At 40.2% G+C, this 21,414-nt stretch overlaps 2 protein-coding genes across 4 annotated transcripts in view; one reads left to right on the plus strand and one right to left on the minus strand.

The window, feature by feature from the left end:
• LOC123961427 (zona pellucida sperm-binding protein 3-like) overlaps positions 1-21,414 on the minus strand; it is a gene marked incomplete in the record, with an annotated part of 791,580 nt that overhangs the window by 725,563 nt on the left and 44,603 nt on the right.
• On the plus strand, positions 1,393-13,516 carry LOC123961426 (putative adenosylhomocysteinase 3). 3 transcript variants are annotated; one of them, XM_046036824.1, is made up of 16 exons: positions 1,393-1,680; positions 7,141-7,252; positions 7,667-7,804; positions 8,033-8,133; positions 8,276-8,378; positions 8,462-8,556; positions 9,020-9,126; positions 9,228-9,344; positions 9,427-9,490; positions 9,589-9,677; positions 9,766-9,836; positions 9,925-10,019; positions 10,131-10,229; positions 13,009-13,077; positions 13,221-13,299; positions 13,392-13,516. In XM_046036824.1, exons 1-16 carry the CDS (start codon positions 1,393-1,395, stop codon positions 13,514-13,516), a joined length of 1,752 nt encoding a protein of 583 aa, XP_045892780.1. The 3 variants fall into 3 exon arrangements, with proteins under 3 accessions (XP_045892780.1, XP_045892781.1, XP_045892782.1); XM_046036825.1 differs by lacking the exon at positions 1,393-1,680 and adding an exon at positions 3,795-3,869; XM_046036826.1 differs by lacking the exon at positions 1,393-1,680 and adding an exon at positions 3,795-3,815.

A 21,414-nucleotide genomic window follows, 5' to 3' on the forward strand; every position in this document is an offset into this window, starting at 1 on the left:
AAATCTTATTATGGCTCTCACCATGGTTACAGGCAGAGACCAAAGTCTCTCGCTGACCTTCACACTGATCCACCTCACCCAATGTAAACTAAAACCTTAACTTCACTAACAACCTAAACTTAAAGCAAAGATGCACAATTTGTATGTCTGTCTTAAAACATTAGTCAGGTGCCCATATGACTTTGAAACACGTTTTGCTTGCTGCAAACATCCATCCTGTGCTTGCCATTAAAAGAGCCTTTCCTATTGCGATGTAATGGGGGTGATGGGGGCCAGAAACATAGACTGTATAAAACAGGGATGTAGTCCTCATGACGTCACTCATACACGTCTGAAGAGCGATGTGGGTGGCTCTGGCCAGCACAGTCTTGGCAGTGCCTGATTCGCCTAACTCTCAGCTAATCCAAAAATGGGTAAAGAGGTGGAGGGCCAAAAGACGCCTGGTTCCTGCGGTAAGCGACCTGTGACAACCTCCACCTGTCACTCAAAGCAGCCATGCTTTTAATTAAACATGACTTTAACACTCCATACTGCAGTTTTTGTTACTTATGGGTTGGCTTAATCTTTCAGCCTCAGAGGCTGCTACTTGAGCAAAAACCCTATTCAGCATGTTTTGATATTCCTATGGGAACCTGACAATTGCTTTAAGGACAGACTTGCAAAATTAACGTTTCCTTTAACTATTACCATATCCTTATAAAACCACATTTAACTTCAAACCTTAACATTATGTACTTCATATCTGATAAGTAAACTAGCCTATTTAACAAATTTGGATATCAGTGTGATATTTAGCCATTATGTTTGGCACGCTCTCGTCTTTCAGCCTGGCAAAGGACAAGTAAAGTGAGCGGTCAGTCAGCGTGGGGGCATTATTGATACTGGTTGGGCCCTAAGTAAACACATAATTTGTTATTCAACCATCTGTTTGCGTTGCACACATGTCTCTGTGTTGTGTGATTTCAGCCAATGTTGTCAAAGACAACACAAAAGTGGCTCTGCAAGTCTAAATGTCTGAGGTCTTGAGTATAAGTGCTTCTTTTTAACGCAAACCTTTTAGTACAAAAGACTACTTGAGTGCACATGTTGACATGGCACTTTGGTAGAAGTGAGCTACATTCCAACATTTCCAGGTTACGTTTCCCTCTGTGATAAAAAAGCAGTGCTAACATCAGTGTTTACCATGTACACACAGGATCCACCACTAATTATCTTCATTTAGTCATAGTAACGCACGGACTGCTGTTTAGAGTAAACAGATGCCTTGTAGGAGGAAACAGCGAACATATGTGGGCAGGGTATGATGGTATGGCATGTAGCCGTCACCTGGTCTGCTGTCAGATCACTTGAGAAGGAATCTGATTCACTTCATTACTGGCTGTCGACAGAGCCATGGAGAAGGAGAAGGACCAGACAGAAACCTCCTGGGAGGACTGTTCACTACCTGATGAATATCCTGAACCACAAATGGAGGACGGAGCTGTGCTGAATGGAGAGGCAGATGAGGGTGCTTCTGCTACCAGAGAGGAAACCACAACTGATCAGTCCGTGAAATGCAGCCCTAACCTGCTGCAGATTCTGAAGGCAGCTGAGAGCAGGTGGACACCTCGGGGTCGAGACAGCAACGCTTCAGAGGCTGAAACGGGAGAGCTGGTGACTGAAGCTCTGAAGACTGGCATGGTGAGCAAGCACATACTGACTGACTTTGACTGAGTTTGATCAAGACATTATGTGCATCTGTAAGCATACTCCACAGGAAGCGTGAATCTGCACATACTTAGGCTGTTAATGATTTTAGTTACAATGTGAGGTTTCTGTGAATGTTCGACCAGCACTCTCACACACATATCATGTTTGAAAAGACAGGGCACAGTTAAAGGAGAAGTACTCTGATTTTACACATTAGTATATTTACAGGTCTGGTGAGTGTTACTGTATATGTTAGAATTCAATCTGAGATTACTATGATGACGTCATTATGACATCACCAGTTTTTTTTCTCTGACTTTAGAAAGCTCCTCCAGAGTCACTGTCATTTCTAGATGGTTGTTGCATCAATGTGCCCACTGTGCACGTGGGAGACGTGTGCCTTCAGAGCCTTTCATAAACACAGTCACATCCAAGACTTATTATTTTAACCCAAATCATGATCCTTTCCTAAACCTAACCAAGCAGTTTTGTAATGAAAATAATAAGTCATCTATGTCTAAAAACAAGTTAACATTTACGTTTGGTTTCACAAAGGACATGAACCGAGGCCTCCTGGGTAAAAGTCCTGTGTTTGATCCATTCATCCACCACAACCTCCTCCCTGCATGGACTTTATACTAGGTCTAGTCCTTTAAAGTAATTCAGACGTGGACATTATTACAAAAAATTGTTAAAATATGTTTAACAGGTTAATAACTTCACTTTGCCATCCTTAAATAATTTTATATTTGCCATTGCTAGAGCGTGCAGAGCCAGGTGTGAGAGTTTTGCCAATCCAGGTTCACAATCTAGACACGACCCAGAGTCACAGAAGACATAACACTACAGTTTTTACAGGCTTTGTTTTTCCATGACAGGTGAACAGATCAGAATGTGTAAAATTGGTGGAGACTTATGATAACACTGCAGATTTGATTTAATCGTTTAGTGGCCAGAAAACAATGACAATATAACGTAAAGTGCAGCTCTGTTGTGTGACTTACTTGAAGAAACCTAAGCTGCCATCTGTGTCCCTGAATGAAACTACAAAGCTTGTGTTTTTTCACTCTGCTGGTTCTTCAATCGCTGTAGCTGCGCTCTTTGTCTTTCTCACAAACAGATAATAACAGATAATTTAAGGTATAACCTGGGAGAGGGGTGCACTTAGCTGAGCTTCTCTCTCCTCACTGTCTTTCTGCTCTTCATCTCTGTAGAGTATGCAAGTTCTTATTGTAAACTTACTCCATTTATTTTCAGTGGTAGTGCTTATTCCCTCTGCCGCTGAAAATGAATGTGTTTTACATTTATATTTATATCACACACTTCACTTTTAATGATTTTTAAAAATCTGTAAACCTCACTTTCTTCTCTCTATCTTCTCTACTAGAGCATATTAGGGCCATTGTAATAATTATGGAGCCAGAGAGGGGTGTAATAGTCTGAGAAAATATTAAAGTGGTAAATTTACATAGAAATAATGCTGAAAAATAGTGTTTTCTCATTTATTAGTCAGACATTATAAGACAAGGGTCAGTGAGAAGAGGTGGAGCTTTCAGACAGTCAGGCACTTGTGCGGGACTGCAACAAAGCCACTTGAAAGCATATGTATCCCATTTTAGTCATTTATAAATGTCTGCAGCTTTTTTAAAACTTTTGGTCTTTGAACAGAAGGAAGTATCTCATAGTACTGGTTGGTGAAATGAGCTTATATGTGATGGCTGTTATTAACATCTGATTTTAAGAGCCTTTAATAACAAGCACATCTGAAAAAAAGTTTGTTTTCTAGTAAATTTGTGACTTTAATCTCAGAGAATTTGAGTTTTTCTCGCAAAGGTATGATGCTTTATTCTCAGAGAATTGTTTTTTTCTCTTCAATGTACGACTTTATCGAAATATTACCTTCCTCCCAAGGCTCCGTAATGTTTTTAATTATTTATTTTTACCTTCAATGGCCTTAGTTCGCCCTTGTCATCCTACTTCTCTCCACCTTTCACCTGGGCCTGTTGGGCGAGGGCGTGGCATAAAGGGCCCCTGCGTTCAGTTCAGCAGCATCAGCCTGCAACTCTGCAGAGTTGCTGTGGTCACTGAGGGAGCTCTCTGCCAGCATGAAGAAAGTGTACAGTCTAGTGAACATAGCTAAAGCCAAGGACCAGGAGGCAGTGCAGTCCATCTGCATCAAGGTATCACTGCTTTTATTTTGGAAGCGTTGTTACTCTCTTTATGGGAAACATTTTTGAGTTTTCTTTTGGAAGGCAGAGACTCAGGTCATCATGTTCAATTTGGTGGAAGCAGTGGTGGAATTTACACTTACTCAAGTACTTTACTTAAGTAGACGTTTGAGGTACTTCTATTTCATATTTCTACTCTACGCTCTAAGTTTAAGAGGGAAATATTGTTCTGTTTATATGACATATGAAGCGATTATACTTACTATACTATACACACTAAGATTGTTGCAAACAAAACATACAAAGAGCTTAGGACATATGTTTTTTATTATAAATTAAACTACTTTCCTAACAATATACAAACAAAAAAATTAATTGCAACCAATTTGATCAATTGTGCCATTTTTCTTGTAAAAATGTCAAACCATCTAATGTTTCCAGCTTCTCAAATGTGAAGATTTTCTGCTTTTCCTTGTAATTACTTTAATAATTTTTATTTATTTTGAGGTTTCGACTACATGTTCGAAACTAAATATTGCGAAAGTGTCACTCACAATCAGTCAAACCAATTACTCGAGAAAATAATCAGCATATTAATCCATAATTAAGGAAGGAAAACTAGTTGTAGCTCTACCTCAACCAACAGCAACAGTAAAATGCTGCTTAGACACAAATAATGACAATCTAAAGATAATAGTGTGACAGTCTTTGTGATTTTTCTGTTGCTCTACTGCTCTACTGGTTTTTCTTGGGTTGTGTTGATTCTAAGGGAAGAGAAGAAACTTTTTTTTTAAAGTTTTTTTTAAGTAAAAGTCTTTTTCATGCTGCAAATTTCCCCCTTTACACATAAGCCTCTTTTCCACCACTGACAACCCACAACCACTTAAATGTAAAACAATGATTGGCTTTCATTCTACTTTACTACTTGGTTTGTGATCATTAAGTTAACTTTCACAATGGTCCAACTCACAGCTTAATGTCTTTTGTGTTAAAGATTAAGCAGCTGCTTGAGTAAGTGCCCGCCGTTACACATGTTCTATATTATGTCTTCAAGTTATCATTACTTAGAACAAAAATAGTTAAATGTATCTGAACAGGCACCAGTGCTTGAATTTTGTTTTATTTTAATTCCGTGGTGTGGGAATATTATTTTTCATTGATCTGTCTAAACTTTTTATTCATTGTTTTCATATTAAAGTACCAAGTCAGCAAAGTGGATCAATTTAGATTTTACTTGAAAAGAAGTTGACTTGAAACCTTTATCAGCCAATCAAAGTGGAGCTTGTTGTGCTCCTGCGTGTTTTAAATCTGGTGGATTAAGATGAAAATATAATCAATTTATGTGAAATATGTTAAAAACATAAAAAAAACACAAGTGATGAAGTGGAGGTGCTGTAAATATGTTTTAATGGTGACTGATAACAGATTTAGTTTTTTGTGAACAGTGGGACAACAGACAGTACAAATTGCAGCGCATAACTTGTTAATATGTTGCCTTTTTAGATAGCATACCAAATGTAACTGACAGGAAATGAGGGGACAAAGACTGGGATCACACCCCTTTGTGATGTCATACAACATATAATATGAAAAAAAAAAATCAAATTAAAGTCAGAGGAAAGCAGAGTGCTGAGAAACCCCCACAGAGATCCTCAATTCAAATGTCCATCTCAGCCTTAATTGCTCCTAACGAGGATATGAGTTTTGATTAGCAGCATGACATGACAGATGCCTCTCTTAATCCTTAATGATAGTGATGACTTGACCCGATTCAATTGTAATGAATGTCACTAGTTATGAGCAGAGAACTTGAATATGGAGACTTAAATTAAACTTACATTTATTATAAATTATACAAGCATTCTTTATTATCTTGAAGTCATTCTTATATTACACTGTAATATTCAAATGTAAATTTACAATGCAAAACCTTGTTGGAACAAGTTCAACTTGTTATTGTTATACATTTTGTCCCATGTCATTTAGCCCTGAACTTCATATTTTGTAATCTTGAATCTGTTTGTACTAAAATGTCTTCCTAGATTCTTCTGTGCACTCTAATCTAAATGACCGAATGAACTTGACTTACTTTAAAACTGATGAAGGACTCATTGTGACAAAGTGTTGGGGGACAAAAGGTAAAAATCTGCACTTGAGACAAGTTTCCAAAAAAACTGGATGCTTCCTTTCCCAGAATGTATCTTTTGTTATCCTAGCTGGTAAATCTTTCAAAGTCCACATCCACTTTATAACTAAAGCTTTGTGTTAAAAATCTGTAGTCTCCAAGCCCAAAGAGCAGTATGTAGCTGCAGTACCGGAGGCTGCAATTTCAGGACCGCAATCCTAGGACTGCATTTGTAGGACCCTTGTTTTCTTTGATACTGCCAGCCAACCTGCTAGCAGACAGGGTAACCTCCTTTGTGTTGCTGTGCATTACCACCACCAATCCCCTAGATGGCGCTAAAAACTATGGTCCTAAAATTGCGGTCCCAGGATTGCGGGGGTCCTGAAACTGCAGCTTCCAGTACTGCAGCAATATAATATTGAGCCCAAGCCGAGATAACCCCGATGACATCACCATGACATCACCAGGGTTATTTTCTCTTGACAAAGTTCCTCCAAGACATTACTTTCACTGACTGGGTAGTGCTCCCAGTGAGTAAACAGGTGGAGTGCCCCTTTAACTAAATGCCCTTATTTGATCCAGCACTGTGTGTATATGCATGAGTATAATATACCTGCAGAATAGGATTAGGGTTATATGCTAATCCTGTCTAACTAAACTATCCCATCAAACTTGCAGCTCTATAGCTCCAAACAGTCAATGCTTTATTATCTGGAGGTGGGGTCAGCTTGGGGGTGTATACATGCACAAGAAAAAGAACAAAAGCATAATAAAAGCAGGATATTGTAGTAGGAGGGAATAAGCACTTTAGTTGAGTTTGCAGATTCAGGCGGACAGCCAGGTAACGGACATGGACAAATGGGATTCCTGTGGCAGCAGCCCAGCCTTCAAACAGCCACACTGGATGGTGAGGCAGCAACAGATGCAGAATCAGAAGAAGAGAAGGAGATCTGTGATTGTGACAGGTTGTGAGCAGACAGATGGTAGTTTACACGAAAATCAGCGGTGAAGGGTGCAATTTTGGCTAATATGGCTACATCAGGTCTGAGACTTTATGCTTGTGACATGCAGTGAAGCAACAAGTGACATACTTGGTACTTTTCTCTCTCTGACTCTCTGTTCATTTTGTCTGTCTGTGTCTATTTCTTGGCTCCACAGCAAATACAGTTCACTGACCAGAAGCAAGAATTCAACAAACGTCCCACCAAGGCTGTTCGTCGCACTCTGTCTCGTTCCATCTCACAGTCGTCCACAGATAGCTACAGTTCTGGTATGGAAACATGAAAACAAACACACATACGCTCCTAAGTCTGATCACATGTCTTTGATATATAAACTGAGCTGGTTCTGACCCCAGCAGCATGAGAACTACAGACCCCCGAGGATTAGCCTTGGCGTTTTCTCCTTCAGCTAAAACCTTAATTAAAAGGAAAAGTCCACTGAAGAATTAAGTCTCTTTAATTTGGTCCTACTCGGCTCTGTAAGCCTTTCTCATACGTGTCAATCACTGCCAGAGTCTATACAGACTTCAAAGGCTCAGAGAAAAGACTCACCTAGCTAGAGTCTGATTCCAAACACTGTAGTAGAAACAGCAATTAAGGCTGGAAAACCAAAGCCAACTTTAAACCACGACATGACATTAGCTGATTGTTTTTATATAAAATGCCTAATTTCCGTGTTGCAGTGTGCAGTGACAGCTCAGAGGATGAGTCTTCTCCCAGAGACAAGCTTCAGAAGACGTCCAACGGCCTGTCTGACTTCTGTGTCAAGAACATCACACAGGCTGAGTTTGGACGCAGAGAAATAGAAATAGCGCAGCAAGGTAAAGTCAAAGAGTCGTCAAACCACTGTTTTCGTCTTCCTGAGTGATCATGACAAAATAAAATATCATTTAGATAGCGCCCATCCAAGAAGACTTGACAGAAAAGTAAAGTAACACACAAGAAGAAGAGATAAAATTAGAATATTAAACCATGAATAAATAAATATGCGCCTTCATGATGTCTGTTTACAACTTCAGTGTCACTTGTCTACTGATTGTGATATTTAGAAATGCCAGCACTGATGTTCCTTAGGAAAAGAGCCGGTGGGGAGAAACCTCTGGCTGGAGCTAAAGTGGTGGGCTGCACACACATCACTGCACAGACAGCGGTGAGTTCAACAAATATGGTCTTATCAGAGTGTCTGAGGAGAAAGGGGAGTTTTTATTTATTCTGCATTAGAAATAAGAGAATTATAATGAAGTTTAAAAAGACTAACTGAAGGTTTACATGTGTTTTGTTGACTCTTGCAGGTGTTGATTGAGACCCTTTCTGTGTTGGGGGCTCAGTGTCGCTGGGCAGCCTGTAACATCTTCTCCACTCAGAACGCGGTGGCTGCTGCTCTGGCTGAAGGAGGTACAACCGTCAGAACCAGACTCATCTGGCTTTTGTGCCTGCTTAATTTCTCTCTAAATTATTTCACCTGCTCTTTTTCTTAGGCACCTCAGTGTTTGCGTGGAGAGGAGAATCAGAGCACGAATTCTGGTGGTGCATTGACCGATGCATCGGTGCTGAGACCTGGCAGCCCAACATGGTACTGTGATCTGTTACTGAGATGTTCTGGACATAGGCACGTGACCTGAAAGCAAAGAACAGAAAGTACTCAGGATTAATTTTGAGACTGATGGGCCAAAATCTGAAACTGTAGTTTGTTAGCATTTGACCAGTGGTGCTTAACAATTCATGAAAATATTCTTATGGAAACTTAGTGTAGTGTACAAAACCAAATATTTTTCTATATCAGACATTCTTGTGACATTACTACAAACATGTATTTAGTCTAATTATTACACAAATGCGGTCACACTTTTCTCCATTTTTTCCGTTTTTTAAGGTGTTTAATTCAATTGTTTCTTTCCAAATCTGATGACAGATATTGTTCATTTTAATATATGTGAATTTCTGAGTAAAATAGTCATTAAATGTGGAAGACATCTTTTTGGTGCTTTGATCTGAGCTGAACTACAACCAATATCTCCAACACCCCCCCCGGTCAGATTTTGGACGACGGAGGAGACCTGACCCACTGGATCTATAAGAAGTATCCGAGCGTGTTCAAAAAGCTGAAAGGCATCGTGGAGGAAAGCGTCACAGGCATCTATCGGTTGGTTTCACAGACACACACCCACACACACTTAAATGATGTTCCTACAAGTTTACAAAGTAATTCTCCAGCTCACTCCCGTGTCTCTGCCTGCGTTTCAGGTTGTACCAGCTGTCAAAAGCAGGCAGGCTGTGCGTCCCAGCCATGAACGTTAACGACTCTGTGACCAAGCAGAAATTTGACAACCTTTACTGCTGCAAGGAGTCCATACTGGACGGGTAATGAATCATGTTGTAAATGGGCAAAATCCACTGGTACAGTACAGAGCAACAGCCTGACTGTGTTGAGCTCTTCTTTCAGGTTGAAGCGAACCACTCAAGTCATGTTTGGAGGAAAACAGGTGGTGGTGTGCGGATATGGTGAGGTCAGTAAAAACAAAATCATGTTTCCAGCGCTACTGCACATATTAAAGAATTATTACATTTAAGCAACTCTACCAACCTCTTGCCTCTTTCCTTGTAGGTTGGCAAAGGTTGCTGCGCCGCCATGAAAGCGTTGGGTGCTGTCATATACGTCACAGAAGTGGATCCCATTTGTGCACTTCAGGCTTGGTATGATGCATTTCAGCACAGAGTGTATTTCACTCTTTCCGTGGTACACTGTAGCTAAACATTGTGACCCCTTCTGTCCTCTTCTCAGCATGGATGGCTTCAGAGTGATTAAACTCAGTGAAGTGGTCAGACAGGTAGACATGGTCATCACCTGCACAGGTAACTGCTGTCCCCTGCTAAGTAGAATTAGCTCTTATGAAGACTATCAATATAGTTCCAGTTAGCTTTTCTATCTCTTTCTGTGCAGGCAATAAAAACGTGGTGGGGAGGGAACATCTGGACAGAATGAAGAATGGCTGCATAGTCTGCAACATGGGACATGCCAGCACTGAGATAGACATGGTATTAACGTAGACTGTGTGTGTCTTTATGCATGTTTTTTATGTGTGTGTATATAAACCTGTATACGTGTACTGTATGTGTGTGTAAATTATATGGACTTGTGCTTCTTAGGCGAGTCTTCGCACTACAGAGCTGAGGTGGGAGCGTGTGAGGCCTCAGGTGGACCATATAATCTGGCCTGAAGGCAAGAGAATTGTCCTACTGGCTGAGGTGATGATACTATTTATTATTGTTATACACCAGCATAATGTTCAGAAACCTATTTATTGTGAAATATAGCCCCACAGTGTGCTCTGAATTAGGGTCTTGATCACCCTGAAGAGGCTCCCTGCACATTATCCTGTTTATTACAGTCACTTACAAAATACACAAATCACCTGACATGAAATATTGATTTAAATGATTAAGTTTGATAAGTTTGATATCCTTTCGTTTGATATCCAGTCTTATCTCACATAGCTTGAAGCTTCCCCTTGTCACGAATGTGTGGTTGCAAAGGTTGGTGGACCCAAACGCAGCAGGTAAAGTTCAAAGATTTAATTAAACAAAAGGCGAGCACACTTACAAACAGAGTGGCTGAGTCCAGGGTATTCAAAGTAAATAAACGAATCCCAACGAACAAATAATCCAACTGGAAAACCAAGAACTGGCGGGGGAAAACGGGCAGACAGAGGACATCACAGGACAGAGCATTATACACTATACGCTACACTCTACATGAGACAGAGCATCTACACGCTACAATGAACAGACAGGGAATGAACAGGAACACCAAACATTATACAAAGGAACTAAGCAGGACGGGAGCAACACAGATGACAGGGATCAGGACTAACAAGACAGGCAGGCAGGCAGAGAGACAGCAGGGGAAAACAGAGAGACTGACAGGCAGGCAGATTACTGTGTGGGAACAGACAACACAAGTTACTGGACACTAAACATATATGAATGACAAACTAATACAGACACAAGCAGACAGATCACCAATAACTACAACCAACAGGGAAAACAGACCGAAGCTGGGATTAAACAGAACTCAGAGCAGACATGGGCAAAACAACACAGAAGTACACAGACCAGAAGTAAACACTAAAACATGAACTAAGGCACAGGACTAGGAACTAAGATAAGAGACAAGACGGTACTAAGTAAACTTAAACATGCGAATGAATAAAATAATAAGATAATAACAAGGCTACACAGAGACTAAAGCAGAATGATCAAAATTAGATAATTTAAAGAAACTAGCAGAGAACATAAATTGGCACCTAGCAAACAGACAGAACTCCAGCATGATGGTACAGAAACTAATACATGAGACAGGAACAGAACTGAACAAGAACTAAGGCAGACACAGATATGACAGAACAGATCAGACCAGAACCACCACACAGAACAAGCAGAAGACAGAACAACATCGACCAACTCCACAAGACATAAACAGACAGGACCAAATCTAAACGCAAACACACACCAAGACTGGATACATAACCACAGACAGACAGGATTGAAAACCAAAACCTAACAGACTATATAACAGATACCTAACTGACCAAAAACTCACAGAGTGCTAAACTTCAATATAGCCGACAGGCAGAAAGTGACACCCCTATGGTTAATGTTAACCAGCATTAACCATACAGAACCAACAGAATATCTTTTTGTAAAAACTGAGAGAGGATGACCTTTTCTACATTGCGGTACTTACCATGCTGCTTGTTACTCTCCTAGTTTATTAAAATGACGTTAACGTTACAGGGAGCTTGACATTTTCCGTTATCAGTGTTTAACAAACTGGCTAGACGGTTAGCCTTAACTGACGTCTTACGGACACATTAGAGTACAATCCCATTCATGCATGCATCTTATGTTGAAATGCTCAAGCCAAAGAAACAGAGATGGTTAAAGTGCAAGAGAAATGTCTAAATAAGAAGGAAAGTGTACATGTTGAATTGGCTGGAAAATGGCTTAGGATACCTCAGTATCTCTCTGCAGCAAGCTTTAGCCAAAAAGATGAAGTTAGGATGCACTGGCTAAACTGGAACAGAACATGTGCTGCAGTTCAGACCAGCAGAACTTTTACGTTCTCTGACTTAAATATAATCTTGGGAGGAAAATAATTAATTTTCTTAGGAAAGTGTGGCTGGTTAACTTAAGTGCAAATGTTCTGCAAGTCTGCATTTGTTCTTGATCTTTAGTCTCATTTGCCCTCAAGGGTCATCATGTTGCCATGTGCTGTGCACTTCAGTTTCTTCATATGCACAAAGTGTATCAAGTAAACAATGCTTGCCTGCTTAAGAGATCAGCTAATTTGCAATATGTGAATTGTTGATCGTATTAGGCTTGCTTATACTGAAACAACTTCCTCTAGAAATAAGTAAATGTGTGAAATTAGATTTTTATGACTTCTCATGACAGAAGTTGGATCTTATGAAGAGGAATTAAAGGCAGCATACTGCAACACCTTCCAATAACAGTGTTTACACATACTTTGTGTTTTTAAAGTTGTGTTTTCACTCCAAACCTACTGCACAGGTTTGAATTATAAAGCTGACGAAACTTATGAGGTTAAAGTCATGCCTGCCTGTAACTAGATATACACACGCACCTGTCTAGAAATAACAAGGGCTCAGCTTGCTTTATTTTTGTCAGATCAGAACTGAGCTTTGAAAACTGTTTCATAGCAGTGTTTCCAGTGCCATCCTACAGCTCTTCTCAGGCACATCTGATCCTAGCTGAAAAATGAAGCTGATGAGTTTTAGCAGCAAGAACAGATTTACCTGATATTTGTTAAAGTCTGTAGCTCTTAATTGGATCAGGTGTGCAGCAGAAGAGAGAGAGAGGGATACTTGAGGACTATTCTACATAGTTATTGGAGTTTATTTAATAAACTTCACAGAAGTCTTTAGGTTATTATCAGTGGCTGCTTACATTACAGTATGTCATTTCATTTTTTTTGAGAGTTTGTTTAAATTTTATTTTATCTCAGGGCCGTTTGCTGAATCTGAGCTGCTCCACAGTGCCTTCATTTGTTCTCTCCATCACAGCTACAACTCAGGTATGATGTGTTTTATGTTATTTACTTATTGAAACATACCTTTTAAAATGATTTTCTACTTTCTTTTACAGAGGAAGCATCTGTAGCTTTGTAGTCACTCGGCTTTAGTTTTGTTAACAGAGACTTTCACCTTTGTATGTCAGGCATTGGCCCTCATAGAGCTGTACAGCGCTCCAGAGGGACGATACAAACAGGATGTCTACCTGCTGCCAAAGAAGATGGGCAAGTCCTCAGCTTAAATATCTGAAATAATTTTGTGATTTTTAAATCTTTATATTCAGAAATGATAAAACCATGTATGTTCATAATTTTAGATGAGTTTGTGGCCAGCCTTCACCTGCCGACATTTGATGCTCACCTCACAGAGCTGACTGATGAACAGGTCAAGTACCTGGGCATCAGCAAACATGGGCCCTTCAAACCCAACTACTACAGGTGAGGACAAGTACACTTTACACAAACAACACACTCATGTTTCTTTTTGTATTTAACAGAAATTATTTTTCAAATAGGTATTAACCCTCTGGACATAAAGCTGAGAGACAGAAGCTCTTCAGATGTGCTGTTGTGGATGTTATTTTGGAAAAACCCTCACAGTCCTGCAGATAGACGGCTGACGCCCTCTACAGTCTGAATCTTAGTCAATATTGTGGAGAGATAGTGGATGAGGACTCCAAAATTTATTTACTCTCCTTGAAATAATAACCATTCCATTTATTAATTGGAGTCAGTAACATATATTTAACAGACCACATGTAGACTATAAGTTGACATCTCAAGTGATCAACTGTCTTGTCTTTGACATTTGTACATTTAAAATAGTTTAATGTCTCATGCCCTATTACCCTGATTTAAATCTATTATTATTACTTTTAACTAAACTTAATTTGAATCTTAAATGAAGCCTCTGACCACGTACCAACACTCTATTAAACATTTGAAAAGATATACTTGACAATCAGCTCATTGCTAGTTGATGTACAAATCCTAGATGGTGAACTGGTGTTGGGACAGTGTTGTTGGTGTTTGAAATCTGATGCATTGTTGAGTCAATGATGGACCGTCAACATGAAGGAATGACAAAAGTGAACATTTTCATTGACTTAATGCTCTAAAAGCTCATTGTTGTAATTAAGCACAAATCAAATATAATAAAAAGAACGACTTATCCCTCCGTCTCCGTCTCATAATTGTAATATTACAGAAATAGGACAGCATTTGGACTTGTACTTCTGAACTATAGAAAAAAAGAACAGTTTGAAGAGTGCTAAATTACCTCTAAAGTACTAAATTGTTGACTGACAAACAATGACTAATGGCTGACCAGCTGGGCCTGCTCGCTCAGCTGTTCTACAAAGGCTGCAGAGCCTTCCCCACTATGGGGTGATTGAGTGATACTTGTAATGGGCATAATTGATTATATGACTATTATAAATTATTGATGAATGATGATTAAATGTTTTTTTTAGGATGTTTCCTATGTTTTACTGTTTGAGCATTATTTATTATTATTTTACTATGTTGTTGTTTTTGTTTTATTGTTGTTTCTTTACTATTTTTCCTTTCTGATGGTCTTATTTCTTGTAAAGCACTTTCTGACTTTGTTCTGTGAAAGGTGCTATATAAAATAAACTTTACTTACTTACTTGATTTGCTGGACACAACAAAAGAAAAGCTAAATCCAGGATCCAATGGCAGATGACATCCAAAATTGACAGGGCAAACTGTCACCACCTTTGCACCACATTTTCTTTAATTTTACAAGTATGACGGACTGCATTTTTTCAGTCCAGTTTAGAAAATGGGCGATAAATGCATATTATCAAGTAATATTATCATACAATATTCAAAATATGCTGGTTAAATGTCATATCCAGCATTGTACTGGTACTCATTGCACTGTTGTTTGTTGACAGAAAAATGTCTAATTGGCTCAGAAAACATATGTTCAGAGGGTTTTTATCAGATATTGAAATTCATTCAATACATTAGTTTATTTCTGCACCGGTCATTTTGCTCCAGAGGCCTCGTTCTTGCATCAAAAGTGTGCTCTGCCTCTCTACTGTGACTATTGTGTTAGAAACAAAATATACCTTGGGATAAAGATGTATTTAACCAATATTGTATTGTTAAAAAGCAATTAGTTTATCTATAGAGAGAGCTTCATTAGACTACGTGGTATGTGTCTACAGTTATTGAATTTTAAATGTGATTTGTGGAGTCTGTACACTCCCACAGTCATCCCTCCGCTACTTAATATTTCTCTCTGCCTTTGTTTACTCTCTTCAGACCCAGAGAACAGGAACTCAGCACAATCAGGTGATCTGGTGTCAGTTTTTATTCTGACCTTTTCTCTCCATCTTCACCACCATACACAACAACAAAACAGGAGTATTGTGTCCACAAGGTTAAAGCCTACAGTAAAGGCTAAAGCTGATACGTTTTTGACATGTTTTTTATATTGAAAAACACTCAGAACAACAAAATTTCCTTTTACTTAGTCTCAGTTAGCTTTGGGGCAGAATTTTATTTTCACCTCTGATAATTCCAGTAGCTGTACTTGCTGAATTAGTGGTCAGAATTAGTTTTGGTTCCTGCTAGACACTAAGTAATTAACTCTGTTCCAAGAAGATCCAGCTGGTCATATGCCAATCATTATCTCTTTTTCTCGATTGTTGCATCCTGTCTTTCTCTGATCGTGAAGTCCTAAAAATACCCTGTCCCTGGATTACTGTAATCCAGATTCTCCCTGTGTTTGTGTGTATGCCATAGCATGGCCTGAAGATCCTTATTGAACTGCACGCTGTTTCTTTGGGGCAGCAGACTAAAGGTGAGTCACTAATGCCTGACTCTTTTCATACCTCACTGACAATGAATAAATCAATCCCCCAATAAATCATCAGTGTTTAAACATCGTGTTGTCCAGAGGAGGCGGCAATCTTTCAAGTGTTCTCTGTTTTCTGACCTAATCTTCAAAATGCTCAATAAATTGACACTATGCGGTGAGATGAGTGTAGAAATCCTTTAATGTAACAGACAAGAAGCACAAAAATGAAGGAACAGTTGAGACAATAGCAATTAAACAGCCATTAGTGTAAAAAAGAAATGAGGAGATGCATTCACCTCCACACACAATCTAATCTAATGACACCACTCATTCTCCTGTAATACCAGTAGCCCATAGTCAGAGGGGGGTTGTGTGTGTGTGTGTGTTTGTGTGTGTGTGTGTGTGTGTGTGTGTCTGTGCCTGTGTGCGTGCATGCCCTGGGGCAGAGCTGCTAATAATCCATTGGTTGGTGATGCATCTGAGAAGGACAGATGGCCTGTACAGCCTATACACTGTTGGATCAGTTTTAGCAACCAGGAAGTTGTGTATCAGGATTCAGTGTGTGTGTGTGTGTTTGTGTATGAGTGCGTGCGTGTCCTTGCCTACTCCTGTTAGGGATTCTCCCTAAAGAGCTTTGATGCCTTCTCTGCATCACTACACGGTCTAATCACTCGTACCAGCTGTCAGTGTGTCGGCCTCCCTCCTTCCTCTCTTTGCGTCCACTGGCACCACTTAACCTCACATCCTCTGCAGTCGGCCGTAATGGCCTCTCACAGTTCATACCGAAACACAATGAACCTGTATCAGCTGTAGCTGTACTACCAGTGATGTATGTGTTTTGTCTTCAATGTTCTGCCTTTTGTGATACTTGCAGCTAATTTATGTTAACATACTAAAATAATGAACACAGATTTTTCTCGTCTTTTTCTCCATCTCTCCTCCATTGTCCCTCCTTTCAGTCTTCTTCTACAGTTACACAGAAACTTCACATGTTGATGTTTTTTAAAGATTCTGACCATTTGTGCAGTCAAAATACTTAAATTCTTACAAATTTATGCCTGAAACTTGATTTTGAAATTTCTCCACATAATCAATTCCTGGAATTGAAGGGAAGGTTTTAAAAGTGAAGTTTGTCAATTTTGTATGAAGGTAAAATGTGTGGAAAATGTGTGTCTTCCTGGCCACAACTTCTCTCTTTATTTTCATACTTTAACAACTTAAAACATAAGGCTCCTAATATTCTCCCTGAAGCTCCCCAAAATCCACACCGTTACACTACTCACATACAGTGTTCAGCTATCATACTTGAATAAGTGAAATGCTTGAATCCAAGATACAATTTTAAAGGCTACATTACATCAAGAGACAAAAGGTTCAAGTTTTAGTTAGTGCATCTTAAGAAACCTGGGCTAGTACAGTTCCAGGGCCTCAGCCAACATTTTAGAAATACTGAGGTATTTTTTCCTTTTCCTGAATTTTATATATTTTCCACACATTTTACCTCCTGCGGGTTGTTAAAATCCTACAAATTCCCAGAAACAACACTGAGGACTTAATCTTAGTGCCCTCAAAGGAAGCTTAAGGGCCTGTAAAGTACCGTAGGTTTGACAAATGCTGATGTAGCACAAATAACAGGAGTTTATTACGACGCATAGTAGGGTTTAATGTTTTAACGCAGCACGAACATCACTTATGATAAACCTCGGCAGTGCCCTTCGTGACTGAGTGAGTAGGATCAGGTTGCACCCTAAGCTGAGCTAGCTGCTGCTGCTAACACAAACACTTGGGATTTACACCTACAGGCGTGCAGTTGCAGGTTTCACAGCCAAACACATGAACACAACTGATTTATTGACTGGTGCTTAATGGCCTGTGTATATATTTATGGGTTATGCCCCAGTGGTTTAAAGTCTTCTTTGGTTCATACCTTCAGTGTTTGAGGTTGAAGATTACACTCACGGTTTGATGTCACAATCAGCTAAGGGTGACCAAAGACGACCTCGAGGGGACATACATCTAAGGGAGGAGAGAGGCAGGACAAAGAGGATTTATAATCTGTGGGGTGTTTTCCTAACCAGCACACTTACTGGACTTTCTGTATTTAGATTCTTTTCTGGTTATTCCTCCTGCAGAGTTTCTATTGTGTTCTGAGACTGCAAGAACGCTCAGGGGGGGATGGTCAAATTTGAACCCCTCACTGCTCTGCCTGCAGCCACTCACACACCCCACAACCACTCCCTCACCCTCAACCTGCCACCCATGTAAACAACTGTTGTAACACCCAGGCCTGCACTGGTGAATAGCATGGCAATTGACCTGTCTAAAGCACATTCCTAAACATAAAACAGTCCTCTTCCTGTGATGAGTCCTGGGACGGTGGAGGGCAGGTAAAAGCTCTCAGTCAGTTGTTGGCAAGTCTAGAACCACCGGATCCTTCCAGCCCACCAGAGTGAGTTCTACCATTGCCAAACACTGTGGGAGAGTGCACCCGTCATGGCCACCAGATCTGTGCGACGAGTAGGGTTCAGGTTACACGGGACAGCGTCTCAGAGATAGAGCATGAGCCTCCATGGCAACCAGTGATATCTGAGAGGGCTGGCGCAGTCGATCAGATCCATAGTTCAGCCTCAACCTCCCTCCCTGCTCCTCCTGTCTATGAGTTTCTCTCTCACAAAAGATAGGGAAAAAAGCAGGTGATACCAGAATATTTACGAACAGCTGAGTGTCTGTCTTGTCCCATATTGGCACTACACATGATTGCTCAAGCAACGAGAAACAAAGCAAAAATGTGCTAGTGCCAAAATGGGCAAAGAAGATGTGAAGAGAAGAGCTGTCTGCTGGACACAGGCACAGGCAGTGTGGTTCTGTCTCTACTCTGTTTATGGCCCTATGGTAATTCACTGATTGTGTGCTGTGACAGTGAATTCTACCAGTGCCATACACAGAACAGGAGGAGATATAAGTGTGGGCCCACATTAAAGTTCAACGCTTATGTCTGCATGTTAAACTTCTGCTGAAGTTTGGGATGTCCTGCCTTTACAGTCCTGTGCAGAGTGGAAATATGCAGACTGTATCAGAATCGATGGCGCCCTTCCCTCATCTCTGCTCTGCCCACCACACAGGATGTGGAGTAATCTGCAATCTGCAATCTGCTACTGGGACAGACCGCTGTGCTTACTCCCCATTTCTTTTAGAATATTGTATGTTTAGTGTATATTTATATTCTCCTAAAGGTTATCATAGGATTATTGTTGGCTTTAGTATTTTTGGGACTGTAGTTGGCCTCCATGAGATCCCTCCTGATCCTGGTGGAGGAGCAGGTCTGCTGCTCAGATTGATTCTGGCTGTAGGGAATGATGCGCTAAGTGTTTTTTGAGATGCTCCAAATGGGTCCCAAAGCAGGGCTCATCTTCCCGTTTCCGGGAGAGATCAATAGTGTAAAAAGCTTGAGAGAGAGAGAGAGAGAGAGAGAGAGAGAGAGAGGGCATAGACAGAAATCTCCTGAAGTTGCTGCTGTGTAGTTGCATGTTTTAGTTGCTTTTCATGCTTTTTCATTTGTTTCTTTGTCTGTGATGATAATTAATGACTAACATGGAACTATAAGTACATGTGACACATTATTGATAGTTCACCAGTAGAACAATGTTACTTATCTCCTTCAATAAAGTAATTTCCTATTATAGTCAAGGCTGCAGTAGAGGATAAATCCACTGCACCTTGTGTAATCACCTCTTCCTTTGAAATTTTGAATTCTTTACATTATGAAGCTTGGAGCACTTTGAAGCTCTTTCATAGAAATCGAAAGCATCAAAAACATTACTGAGGCCTGTGGATTTGTTTTTAGATACTCAGAATGGGACAAATTCTTACCTTCTAATGATGATCCAACATCCTCAATGCACACAAACAACTTTAGTTATAAAAAGACAAGAAGTAGCTTCTTTGTTGAGCCTGTAGAAGCATCCAGCAGTAGAAAAACTTCAAAACATGACAGTCATTTAATCGTATCAAAGACGAGAAAATAGTCTAGCGGTGGTCTTCAGCTGGATGAACTAGTCCACACTGTCAGTTTACTCTCCATATCCCCAGCTCTCCGTCCCCCGCGGCTCCCTGCTTGTTTGGGCTGTATGGCAGGGGATTTTAGTGGACAGGTAATTAGTTGGTAAGCATCTTAACCCACTGGCTGAATAGTAATCCATGCCGCCCTCCTCCCACTCCTTCTAATTCTTCTATAGGCAGGCCTACAGCACGTTTCCTCTGCGCCTTTTACGCGCAGGACGCGCACTGCGGTGGCAATGTTAAGAGACTCTGGAAAGCCCCCTGTAATTTAGTGCTGCCCAATTAAGTTTGGTACAAAATCAGGATTATTGTCACACGAAAATAAAGTAATTAAAGTTAATGTAATGCTACCCCAGCCATCCAAGTCTGAAATAAAGCAGACTGCCCTCACAATGCTGTAAACGCAATATAAACCAGATTTAGGATATGTCAGACGCAGAAATTGGTAAACTCTAACTATTAGCTTAAATATACCCTGCTCACTCAACATTTTACGTGCTACATATTAATAAAAGCCTTGATGTTTGCCACCAGACAGCAGACCTACCAGCATCAACCGGGTGTGGCACCCTGCTGCACCCAGGCCTGAAGGTTCGCTCTGTCCCGTCCCTGCACGGAACCAAAAGTTTCTCCGAGCCCAGGCCTCCTCTGCTCCTCGTTATATACGGGCACCCAAAGGTCCCTCCAGGGCTCATTTGCCTGCTGTCGGTGATTATTAGACAGATTGCAGGTGGAAAAAGAGGCATCATCCTTTCAGCTGATGTGAATCCGTCAGAGTGGGATAGGACAGGTTTGGGTTACGGCTCTTTCAAAGTTGAAGCTGAAATCCACCCGTGCAGCCTTTGTCCTCTCTATACATTATGAAGGAGGCGCAGCCGGCCAGCAGCGCCTCACCACCCTGTGCACAGTGGTGCTGCTGATGCTGCTCGCGTTACTCTGAAATTACTTTATGTATTATATATCTGCTTTTTTACTAAACTAATCATTACTCGCTTTTCTCGATTATTATTCAGCTGCTGATCTTCTTAAAAAGTAGCTCCACACTCCCAAAACCAACTGTATTACCCCTTGTTACATTCAAAACATCTTTACCTCAAACATAACAAATCCACATTAACAACAGTGTTACAATCTTTATGTAAAATAAATTTTCTGAGAATTTAAATTTATTTTTCTTCTAATCTGAGCCCGAGGACAGAAAGAGAATGTATGAGGAAAACTAGATACCACTCATACAGGAGCTGGTAATCCAAAAATTTCCATAAAATAAATATTTCTTTTAAACTAGCCTACTTTTTAAAGCTGTACAAATAATGAGTTTCTGAACCACAATAACCACAGTGGTCAAAAAACTGATGCTGAAACAAGAAACCTGGTTGCGCACATAAAGAGGCTGGATGGCCACACAACAATGAATTTTTCATAAGATCATTATATGCGACTGTCGGCCT

Source organism: Micropterus dolomieu, linkage group LG22, assembly GCF_021292245.1.
Source record: "Micropterus dolomieu isolate WLL.071019.BEF.003 ecotype Adirondacks linkage group LG22, ASM2129224v1, whole genome shotgun sequence".
Classification (NCBI taxonomy): domain Eukaryota; kingdom Metazoa; phylum Chordata; class Actinopteri; order Centrarchiformes; family Centrarchidae; genus Micropterus; species Micropterus dolomieu.

Excerpts from the sequence above, each read along its gene's own strand:
- LOC123961426 (XM_046036824.1), top strand. The coding sequence starts at position 1,393 with ATGGAGAAGGAGAAGGACCAGACAGAAACCTCCTGGGAGGACTGTTCA. Across the intron at positions 7,253-7,666 it reads CACAGATAGCTACAGTTCTG|TGTGCAGTGACAGCTCAGAG; the intron begins GTATGGAAACAT and ends TCCGTGTTGCAG. Across the intron at positions 13,078-13,220 it reads CCATCACAGCTACAACTCAG|GCATTGGCCCTCATAGAGCT; the intron begins GTATGATGTGTT and ends TTTGTATGTCAG.